Raw genomic sequence first — 12500 nt, forward strand, 5'->3', positions numbered from 1 at the left:
TTCCCAATAGTCGTTGTCGTCGCCGGTGCTAAGACTCTCTATTGCTTTCATTTCACCGTGTTTTATATCTTTTCCCCCAAAGCATAGTTAGTAGTAGGCGCAAATTGCGCATTCCCAAAAAAACTACCTAGTAGGGATGCATCATTTAACAAGAAAGTTTCTCTGAATAGTGCCTTTTTATTAACCTTTCCACGATTATTTGCGATATCCCAGTTGAACAAGGCTAAAATGACAGTAGATATTTTTTTGAAACTCTGAGTAATAATTGGACCCGCATAAATTCACTCATACTTCTTAACTGGAGGTGTTGACATTGGTGTGGTTTCGTTAAAACACCCATGATGCAATGCGACTCGTGAGAAGAAGATTTCAAGAAGATCTTGTGAGGTCCCTCTCTTGCCTTGAAAATCCAAACCGTGACTAAAAATCTCGTTTTCCCACTCTGGAATCATGTAATAGGCCTTTTGCAACAAAAGATCACATAGTACAAAATCCGCCATGCTGGAGGGCAAGCTCATTGTCATTCCCCACTGGGACATAAAACAAAGGCAATTCAAGCTTGACTGGTTCAGGTCTCTTTGTTTTAATGTCCCAGTGGGGGAATAATAATAAGCTTGCCTTCCAGCATGGCGGATTTGTACCATGTGATCGCTTGTTGCAAAAGGCTATTGGAGCCACATACACTTTAAATTTATTCCCTTGGAGACCATAATGAACATTATATAACCCTTCTTAACCTTAATTTTGTCTGGATGTTGAAGTTCGGTTGAACCGATCGAGATATCCCACATTAAAACGTTTATCGTGCTTTGAGCATATGAATTTTTTTTCAAAATTATAATTTTCCTGATTTTTTTAGCTCCAATAAGCTTCAAATGGTGTGTCAAATCGACTTCAGAAAAGGCCAAATGCGATGACTTCGTAAAATACGTCAACGAAACCGCACAAAATGCAAGTATGGAGGTGACCACTCTGTGCGTTGTTGGAACATCCGCTGATGATTGTGTCGATAAGATAAAAAACAATGAAGCCGATCTCATAACTTTGGATGCCGGCAGAGTACTCGACGCAGGTAGGACGCCATTGGCTCTTCAATTCTCATATTTTCTCCTTCCTTTTTTACACCCCACAGTGTACTGGAATACCGTTCTCTTTACCATAGCGCACACTGAAAAGCCCAGTTTCCCAGCTTTGAGTTCAGTGGGATGATAGTCGCTGCTACCGTATGCTTGATTCAATAATGGACCGCCATTTTAATGTATAATTCTTTGTTTCATTAACATTAGAAGTCGAGCCGTGAATTCACATCTGAGCAAAAGTGCCGTTTTTCTGAATACAAATCTCACATTGTCCCTCTATAACGGAACTAAGTTAAACGTGAACCTACCAGATGCAGGGTGACATTAAAGTGAAACCAGTGGAAACGGAGAGTGAAACACTAGCGTTGCAAGAGAGAAAAATAGCTTGTGAAAAATCATTCTTGTAAGTGAAATTTAGCCCTCCTATTACCAGCTACACCGGTATCCAGCCGCAAAGTTTCGAAATACATGTATTAACAGTGTTGTAAATAATGCGAGGATGGACATCTGCAAATGATGCATGCTCCTACAAAAAAAAGCTAAAAAACTGAGAAAATTTGGGCATTTCCAAGAACCCACTGCTGGGAGTTCTGTACTGACGATTTCATCATGTTATCAACAGGCAAGATTAGAGTTAATATCTTATTCATAACATTTCCAAAATTGCCATTGTATTTGCGTCATTTGCCACTCACTCAAAACATAGGCTTGAGTTTCTGAATCGGCGAACGACATTAACCCTTTAAGCCCCGAGGGGTTCCCCATTGACGAGTAAAATCGTCTGGTGTTAGACAGAGTAAAATCTATAAGTGCCATTTGGCACTATCGGGGCTGAAAGGGTTAAACGGGGACATAGTTTTTTCACGCTGTTAGCTTAACCCTTTAAGCCCCGAGTGGTTCCCCATTGACGAGTAAAATCGTCTGGCGTTAGACAGAGTAAAATCTATAAGTGCCATTTGGCACTATCGGGGCTGAAAGGGTTAAATGTTTCACACTGAAACTCCAACACAGCAACCACCAGCTGATCTCTGTTTGACAGATCGTCAAATTTCAACCAATCAGCGCGCGACTCGCAAACGCATTTGGGGTCCATGCATTCGAGAGCGTTTCTCGAAGCGAAATTCCCATGTAGTGTTGATAAATTACTGGTATTTTGAGTTTGATAGTTCAGCGTTTATCTAACTTCGCTTGCGACACTCATGACCAGGTAAAAGACATCGGATTACTTAAATTAAACGTGTTCTTTATGCTGAGATAGCGGTGGATAGCTGTTCGAAACTGCATGACAAGATGGTGCTCTCACCGTATCATGCTTATTCTTCCTTCTCGACTAACTGGAGTATGACAAATACTCTGACTTAACGATTGCTTGAAGTGTCGATAGATGCCACCAAACATTTAATTAGCCACGATAAATCTCTTCCTTCGATCTGGTTGTTTGAGCAGTTCTAAACCGGCAAGCTGTGCTGCGCGAACTATTGTTGGGTTCTTGGCTATAGGGAAAAGCGGCAGCTCTTTTCCAAGGGTAAAGGGTAAAGGGTAAAGGGTAAAGGGTAAAGGGTAAAGGGTGAAGGATAGAGACTTCTACCTAACGGTTGTCATGACGTATTTGTAAGTTAACATTAAACTTCAGCATTTTCATTTCTTCAATTTTCAACAACCTGACCTAAGAATTACCTTGTCATATTATCTTGTTGCTTTCATTTCGTCTACATAATGTTGATCGCCGAAATTGAGCACGGATTGGATAAGATTTAATTGTCAAGAGAAAAGAAATTCTAAGCTAACGAGAGCAGACTACCCACGGTGACCATGCCGGCGAGCAAAAGAATAAAAGAGAATTTAAAACAGTTCTATCCGATCTTCTTTGGTAAACTAAAGGAACGAGATAGAAAAAAGAATGCAAGAAAAAAGTCAACAATTCCAGGTATTCTGGGTGGTCAGAAACCAATAGGTAGTATGCCCAGCCAACAAGATGTAACTTCAGTGACATCACAAACACATGGCTAATTACCATGTTCGTTGCAAAAGTTCATTTCTGACTTTTTTTTTGTTTTTTATTTTTTTTTTCGTCGTTGTGAGCTTTATTGACACACATACAATAAAGAACACAAAACAGACAATTACCAACTATCAGGTACTAAGGGACTCAAGCTACACTGAACTGGCATCTTGGCTGTACGATCTCTTGTTGGTTACAATATTTTACATGTAACTTATTTTTATAAATTAACTAAATGTTACCTAATTGGCTTTTCAGGGTGAAATCTAGAATAGAACTTCGCCTTAAAGTCTTCTAAAGATGTCTTATTTTGTGCTAATTTTTGCGTGTACAGGTACTATTTCGCAAAGAGGAGGGTATAATTTAATTCCCGTATTATTGGATCGGTCTTGAAGGAGGCTTTGCCGAAGAGAATTTCAGTTGGAGATAGAGAGAGAGAGGCAAAATTTTCTGCATTAAACCATTTAATAACTTCCAAGTAAAACTCTTTAGACCAGTGACAGTTGCAAAAGGTATGGACAATGGAATCATTCTCCCTACACTAGATGCAAAGCATGTCATTTACGAGACCAAACAAATGTAGTTCTCTTTTTGTAACAACTATCCGGTGCAGGAGCTTGAAATAAAATTCTCTTAGTTTGCTATCACTTGACATATACTTTACACTGCTGAAGAAAGAATCAATCGTGATAGCGCGTGGGTGTACTGAATCTCTCTGCCATTTTTCAATCCCCTTCAATGTGTGTTTGTACCGCCGATTTTTTATCAGAAGCCAGTAATAATCCCTATTTTTTCATACTGATATCAGTAGTAAGTTGGAACTCACTCGCTGAAAAAAGGTGGATTTATCTATTAGTTTTTTTCTTGCCCATCAATAAGGGACTGTGGGATTGCCGATACAACCTGCATGTGAGTTAAGAAATTGTAGTGTAAATCATATTTTTGAACGAACTCTTCGTGAGAGAGGAACTTCTCATCCGCTCTCAGAAGATCTTGAATAAGAGTAACATTCCTATTAAACCAACTCCCATAAAAAATTGTTCCACCATTTATGCGAATTTGTTTGTTACTGAATATAACCAATTCTTTGTCCCTTTCTTTGGGATTGTAAGTGGATTTAAGTTCAGCGATATGATGTAAGAGTGGTGTCGTCAGCGAATTGGCCTATTTGAATTCTTTGCTAAAGAGTGCCGTGTAATTACTTGTCTTGGCTAAATTTACAAGCCAGAAGCTCAACCGCGAGAATGAATAAGTAAGGGGACAACAGCCCTGCCGCACCCCTCTTGATAACTGAAATTAGTATACACTAAAACAGTGGATAGCGTTGAACGCGCGCGCTGATTGGCTACTCAAACTCAAGGACATCTTTCGCTGTTCACCTCTGAGCAATTCGCGCGGAATTTGAGCCAGAAAATGTTGTAATCTTTGCAGGAATAAATGAGTTAAAATCATGTTTTTGTTCTGTATTATCTCACTGTTTTAGTATATACTAAAACAACTATTCACTATTTCGTTGGATATAGCCTCCGCAGCTGGTAATTTTTCTGTATGTAATCTATACGCCCCAAATGAACTGCAGCAACAGATGGAGTTTCTGCACTGTTTAAATCAATACTTGATGTCCAATACCGAACTGCGAATCTTGTTATTGGCGGTGACTGGAATGTAGCTTTGCACGCCATTGACAAAAAAGGCGGGGCAATGTGGAAACGAAATAGGTATCGTGATAATCTCGTATCAATGATGACAGAACTCGAGCTCGTCGATATTTTTAGAAAACAAGACCCAAGTTAGTTGAGTTTTACCTACGAGTCCAAAGCTCTTTGCGTTTGTTCACGAATTGATTTTTTCATAATTGCCCAATCCTTGACAAATATTGTTTCTCAGAAAGGTGCTAAGTTCTCCACTGCTCCGGAACACAAGGCAATAAAAATTAATTTAACAAAGGTAAATGAAACACGTGGACCAGGGTTATGGAAATTCAATAATTCCCTGATGGATGACGAAGAATAGGCCACTTCGGAAAGTACCGTATAAGGACATTACAAAACTACCTTGATCAATCATTGCATGTGGCATAGATACACGTCATACTGAAGGAGAGCGCAGCGACTTAATAAAATTATATCACTATCTTTTCCCCAGTACAAAACAGAACATACACACATACATAAAATAACACCAACATGAAACAAGCAATTCGTGGTTGCGACATTGCTAGTTGCATCTCTGCTCTCCATAGATTTATATTTCAGAATCATCCTAGCTCCCAGAAAAAAAACGATAGTTAGTCAGCATAAAATTATTAAATGGCTACGTGAAATTAAAAGAAGAAGACCGAGAATCTAACTAATTTGGACTAAGTTACCATTGACATACAGCTTGTCCGGCTCTGAAGCGCTGAAGTAGTCTCTCTGTTCTTGCTCCTTCGCAGCTTTTAATTTCGGTAAGGCCATCCCCCTTTTTTTTTTTTGTTTACCGTCGAATGCATTTCCTGATATTGGGTCGGTCGGTCGGATTGAAAAAAAAAACCTAAAAAAGAATTCACAAGCATTCTCGGAATCCAAAGCCTGGTACCCCGGCATCATAGCTGTGGAGCCAGGAAAACAACAAGACGTGAACCCAAAATCAATATGACGGAAAAGTTGGTGGATGTTGTTGCAAAATTAAGACAGCGTGGAAAAAAGGATCAACCACCGAAACTCCTATGCGACATAAAAATGGCTTAAAAACGTGGTTACCTATTTATTATTATTATTATTATTTATTTTTGGAAAATGCCAAAAATTCGGGTCGATCGGACGACGCAAAACAGAGAAAAAAAATGGGGATGGCCTAACAGCAAACGTAGCCTATCAAGCAGTTCCTTAGGGAGCCTGCGAACGCAGACCGCCGGAAATACGTCTGCGTTATTCCCTAGGCAGGTCTTAGTATAAATACAAAGCAGTTCACTTCAGTTTCCTTGCCTTCCTAAATACCTTTTCACGATAAGTAAAGCGGAGAAAACGAGCGAGAATCGGTCGGGGCTTATTGCTGACTTTTTTTCCACTTCTATGCAGTCTTTGGAATTCGATACTCCTAGCGTCTTCGAAGTGTAATTTTTCCTCCAAAAACTTCCACAAAATCTCTCGAGTGTCCCCTATGCCTTCGCCCTCTTCGAGGTCCTCAGGTGCCACTTAAGGAATATTCATAAAATTAAGATTTTCCCTTCTGCTGTAGGCGTCTAAATAAAGCAACTTTTGATTTAAGGAACTTATCTCAAGATTATGCGATGCTTTAAAACCATTCAACTCGGTAGTCGTCTTTTCAAGTGCGCCATTGATGAATCCAACTTACGAACGCATTAATCAGCCCTCGGTGGCATCATGTTTAATCTTAAGTTGTGCATTCTCACCTTGCAAGGTATTTCATTACTTTCCAACTTGGAGATCTTTGCATTTACTTCTTGTATTTCCAGTTCAAGCACTTTAAGTTTATGAAGTTTCTTCTCAAGTGCGCTGAGTCGGGTGAAAATCTGATCCAACCGATCCTTTCGATCTTCCGCCATATTGACCTCGGTTAACACCTCGTGCTCGCCTTCCTCAGTCGGTTTGTTTCTTGACCTTTTCTCGTCTGGTGAAGGAACACTTTTCTCACTGATGTCACTACTACTTTTGCCGCTCGCCTTTCGTTAAGAAATTTTGTTGTTGGCCATGTGTTGCTGGATTTTCGGTGAGAGCTCACAGAAAACGTGGCTGCTCGCAAGCCAGCTCGACTTGTTGTCAGTTTTCCTCCGCCTCACAACAAATCTTTCAGCGAAACCATTCAATTGAAAAGAGTTTGATTTGGATAAAAATGCTCAACCATTACCATTTCAGTGGTTTTACAAGAAAACTCGCTTTTAAAAAAGAGGCGAACAGCAACTCAGCATTGGCGTTTCTTCGCTCGATGCGTTAATTTGCTTCGTGAGTTCCGAGTGACCTTATAAATTGCGTATCTTTCAGCACTTATATGACACTCAAACAAAAACCACTTTTGTCTTTTCTGCACAACTTGCGTTATTCTTCAGATCACTGAGTCTAGTTAATGTACCGGTAAGTAAAATGTTGTCACCTCCCAGTGGGTATAGGTGAACTACATGTGAGTTTTGTTATAACTTTAAAGGAAAAAAGACGAAGACGAAATGAGAGCAACAAGATATCGCTTGTGGTAATTCTTAAGGCAAGGGTCAGGTTAATTGTTGAAAATTAAAGAAATTCAAATGCTCAATTTTATAAGATAAATAATAAACCTTCACCCTTTACCCTTTACCCGTTACCCTCGGAAAAGAGCTCTTGACTCTGCGAATCGCATGTTTCTCGAAATCCTTCGTTCACTGACATCTGAAGGTGAATGTCAATTTGAAGCAAAAAATAAAAAAATTATAAATAAATAAGAACTAAAACACCTGTCATTTTACGGTTGATCCACGTTTGTTTTTTCGATATTTGGCCGAGAATGCTGAGAATAGCATTTCCGTGATGCAAGATTTCAAAAATTTCTGGCGGAGAATTTCCCCAGAACCCCTTACAAGCTAGCGTCTCCGTCGCTTCCTTGTCCCCCCCCCCCCCAGCCCCCTGTCCCTCCAATTCAAAATGTGCTCCTCCGCCGTCCCTGCCTGGGGATTAACTAACGATTTTTCACTTCGAAAGTCACTTTGACCATAGCCGAAGTTCAAAGACCTGGCTATTGTTTGTATTTTCCGTCTTACCACACATGTAAGTCAGTGATCAAACAAATTGGTCATCGCCTCATTTTACTGTTTTTTGATGCAGGAAAGACAAAGGACCTGATACCCATTGTCTTTGAACAATATGGAAAGTACAAGGTCAAATATTATGGAGTAGCCGTGGTAAAAAAGACCAACCAAGGACTTAACGTAAAGTCTCTGAAAGGAAAAAAGTCTTGCCACACTGGAGCTCGAAGGAATGCCGGTTGGAATATACCCATTGGCTATATGCTTCGCATGAAGTTGATTCCAGCTGTTCAGTGCGACAACAAACTAAATGATTTCCTGTCAGCTGCCGACTTTTTCAGCGAGAGTTGCGTATCTGGTAACGGATTTGTTTTACAATCTATTTCCTTTTTCAAGTTGATTTTATTCAATTTTGTTTATTGTAAACTGGCCTTGAAAAGTCAGAAGTTACAAACATCAAGCGCTTGCTTAGATACATGTTAACACTTTACATTACGATGTCTGATGGGAAATAAAAGACATGCAAATAGAACTCTGTTATTCGGATACAGAAAACTAAGTAAAGGAGCCTCCTACATGGCCTACAAACTAAGGGACTGTGCAATAATTATCTGTCGGGGGGTTCTAAAATGAGCAATATGGGCCTTAAAGTGCAGTTAAACCTCCGGTAGTAATTGTGAAATAACTTCTGACCCCTCCCCCTATTAAAATAAAATAATTACCAAACCACCCCCCAACCCCCAAACCCAGAGATTTATGGGATCCATCAATGCCGTAGTTTTAGGATAATATTGACCAGGACGCTCTCTCGATATGTACTTCACAAACTGACAGATTATGCTTGCGTGATCTAATAGCTTGTAAATGCTTTACCGGGGAAGCTGAGGAGCTTGTTCACAACTTCTGTTTCTATTATTGACTTGTCAATAAGTATTGAATGGAAAAATCATGGAACAGAACTTTGAAAGAAAAATGCATATATGATATTGAGGTCATGAGGAGGAAGCCCAGGTTGACAAATCCTGTTTGAGTTTCAGCGTGAGTCTGGTTTATTAATAAAAAGATCGCGCTTTGACATAAGCGAATTACGAAATTATTTTACAAGAATATGAGTATTAATTAAAAAGAACTTAAGCTCATTGCATCGTGTTCCAAATGAACTGTGCCTTAAAATTATAAAAGATACGATACAAAAAATTAGGCAAAAAACTAGAAACTAGGAGTATATGTTAAACTGCATGTGCATTAAGTGCCTATAAGCATGCCATGATCATTCAGGCACATCGCCGGAAAAGCCTTGTTTTAAAACATTCAGTTTTGCAACTTATGAGGGATGGCCGGTCCCTAAAGAAGTTGTTGTTTTTGACATTTTTATAGGTCTATGATTACAAAGGGTAATCAAAGGGTGAACAGATTATGAATGATTTGAATGGTAATTAATAGAGGTTGTAGTTGATAAATATATTGTTCGTAATATATTTTAGAAGTCTTTAATTACAACGTATTTTGAGCTTGAATGAATTATGCATTGCTTGAGTGTTATGGTTTTGAAATATATTATTTAGTAACTAAATCTCAGTATAACTTGTAACCCCCCTCCATGCATGTGTAAGGACCTAACATCTAGTCCCCCCATCCTACACTGTAATTAAACTTTAGCCCCTCATTAGATTCAGAACCCCCCTCCAGATAATTATTGCACAGTCCCTAATTTATGAACGTACAAAATCCACTAGACCATCACTCCAAAATGTTCATGTCTTAATTTCGCTTGTTTGACTCTTTGAGAAATTGTACAGTTTCTAAGCCATCTGTGTTAACGAGCTATTTCATTTTTCCATTTTATTAACAGATATAAAACAATACAATACAACAGGAGAGATTCCCGGAAAACTTTGCGCACTTTGCGCGGGAACTGGGAACACCCAATGCTCCGGAGATACGAGCGAAAACAAGTACGCCGGGCACCATGGCTCCTTTAAGTGTATGGCGGAGGATAAGGGTGATGTAGCATTTTTTAAGCATAACACGGTAGAAGAAGTTGTGGCTATGGGAGGTTATGGCAATGCAAGTGATTACCAATACCTTTGTAAAGATGGCAGCAGGAAAGGTATTTGTTTTTCCAATAATGGAGCTAAATACCAGCCAGCCTATTTCTCCAAATTGAAAAGAGGGTAGGGCCCCAGGGAGTAAGTTCAGTTTTAACAGTGACATGTAAGTTAACATCTAGAATCGGTACACCTTCACTTAATTCCCTCACATGGGTAAAGTTCTTTTTGGTAAAGAAAAAAAACCCACATGAATGAATGAATGAATGAAAACTTTATTTAAGTGTCTATATCTTTAGCTATGAGCTAATGGGGGACACTGAACAATAATAAGTTGAATACCAGAGTCAAATCACTAAATAATAATCATACTACTACTTCTACGACGACGACGACGACGACTACTACTACTGCTACTAATAATAATAATAATAATAATAATAATAATAATAATAATAATCATAATAATAATGCCTGTAGATTATATAATTATTTATAAAAGTTGTTTAAAAAGTCTTAGTGTTAAAAAGGTTGTTAAATAATATTTTATTGCGAGTCTTTCTAAACTAATTTTAAGAAGAACAATCAAGAGCTCTGCGCAGCGACGCGCTGGATTGCTGAAGAGATGGCTCCAAGAATGATTATTAGCTGTTTGGGATAACTGGCCACGAGTGTGCCGTTTTTATTTGGAACGGTAGTAGCCTGAACGCGGGGCCGGGGTCGGGGTGTCTTTTTTTTTCAAATTTTTTTGTTTCAATTTTTATCGTTATTCTCCTGTACTGTTTTTCCAATATTCGGCATCTTTCCTTCATTTATGGTGGTAATTAGTCCAAAAAAATAAGGAATCTACGGAAGCTACGAAAGGGACGGGCCGGGTATCCTGCCTGACTGGGGTATTTATCTTTAGTTTGAACATTCTGCCAAAGAATTTGGAAACTTCACCCCAGCACCCCGGGGCTATAAATATTGCATGTGAAGGCTTGCTTTTTTTGACTACCGGTAGGCGGGGTACCTCACCCATCCGGGGTGCCCCACCTCCATGTGAACAGGCCTTAAATGTTTAGTTCGTAAAAACCTCCGACCCGGCCCCTGCCCTGCGTTTTGGCTACTACCAGAAAAGTGGGGGCGAAAAATCTGCCAAAACTAAAGAGCACAAAAATAGTCTGCAGGTTGGAGTCTGGGGAAGTGGTGAATTTTTATTTTTTACTTAGCAGGACAAAAGGTTGTTAATTCATTGAACGCGATAGTTGGAAAGGCCTCTTACATGTAAGGACGTTCGCCCCCAAAATATTCCCATGTACAATTTTTTTTAACACTTGCCACACTGAAAGGTATTGATCTACTTTTGTCAAAAAGGCCAAAAAATGTGGGGTCACCGAGCTCGTTTTCGAGATAAGTTGCATTTTTAGAAGCTTGCGTTATTTTAAGACGACCTTAGCTTACAACTGTCAGCAATAAAAAAGTGCTACATTAGTAAAATTTAGATCAGGTAAATTCAATATAACTAATATAACTAAATAAACTTTTGCAGCTGATGTCTTTTTCTGAGGCGAAATAGACCTTGAAAAACGCGCTACATATTAGTAGTCTAAGAAAGAAAACTTTGGTCACACGAGAGCATAAAGGGGAAACATTTGTAACTTCACGCCTACAGATTTTTTTTTTTTGTTAAAATGGACAAAATTACGAAAGGAAGTGATCTACGGAAACATAAATGGGGGTCACCGAGCATTCTAGAGAGTAAAATCGCTGCGAAGTTCTCAAAGCGATTGTCTATTCGCACTGTCACGTCATTGCGTGACATTTCCGGTGATACCTGGGTCCACAGCTATCCCATGATGCCACAAGCGACCCTTTATACGACCTCCCGATTGGTCAGGGGACCATAACGTGCACACTGCTGATAAAATAAAAGGAAATGCCTGGCAATAATATGACATTATGATTCCATCTGCTCATCATAATGTTTGTTATTTACAAAGACTCTTTATTCCACCCATTCTCTCAATAACATGTCCATCTACGGATATATCTTGATTATAATTGTAAAAGTCCACATTTCTCGGGTCGTCTGCATGAATACTAATGACTGGGACAAATTTCAAGTTTGAACACAGGCAACAAAAGCGCACGGCAAACCGAGTACTATGGATTATTAAAAGCCAAATGATGCAAACATTTCAGGGCCAAACTGCTTTGAGGTTCAACATTTCTTGTCAAGGTCAATTAAGCGATGCAATTATGCAAGTTCAATTAAATTCAACATCTTGTATCTTCACTTGAAGTAAATGCCATTTGCCATTATATTAAATTTGTCTTATATTTTCGTCATCAGAGGTTGGACAGCACGAGGAATGTAACCTTGGTTTCAACCCCGCACTCGCGGTGGTAACGAGAAAAGGAAATGCTGACGTTGATAAAATCGTCACCATTTTGACAAGCATGAGTGAAAAATATGGCATCAACCAAACAGACCCGGGCAAGTTCCAACTTTTCAATTCCACTAAGTATTCAAGTGCTCATTTGATCTTCAGGGACTCCACCACTGCCCTGGTTGCCATCCCAAAGGAGAATCGGACGTATCAAGGTTACCTACGTGAGGATTACATCAAGGATGCCGAAGCACTCAAGTCATGTGACTTCCTTACTTCTTCTGC

General features: G+C 39.3%; 1 protein-coding gene across 1 annotated transcript in view; it reads left to right on the forward strand.

Annotated features, from left to right (window-relative positions):
• Positions 1 to 12500, forward strand: part of LOC138019061 (melanotransferrin-like) — a 16350-nt gene that overhangs the window by 3422 nt on the left and 428 nt on the right. The window contains exons 2-5 of the mRNA XM_068865719.1: positions 860 to 1072; positions 7875 to 8153; positions 9648 to 9905; positions 12179 to 12500. The exon at positions 12179 to 12500 is cut by the window's right edge and continues 428 nt beyond it. Of these exons, the coding sequence (XP_068721820.1) occupies positions 860 to 1072; positions 7875 to 8153; positions 9648 to 9905; positions 12179 to 12500 (1072 nt within the window). The remainder of the gene's footprint in view (positions 1 to 859; positions 1073 to 7874; positions 8154 to 9647; positions 9906 to 12178) is intronic.

The sequence above is a fragment of the Montipora capricornis genome, chromosome 10 (assembly GCF_036669925.1).
Source record: "Montipora capricornis isolate CH-2021 chromosome 10, ASM3666992v2, whole genome shotgun sequence".
NCBI lineage: Eukaryota > Metazoa > Cnidaria > Anthozoa > Scleractinia > Acroporidae > Montipora > Montipora capricornis.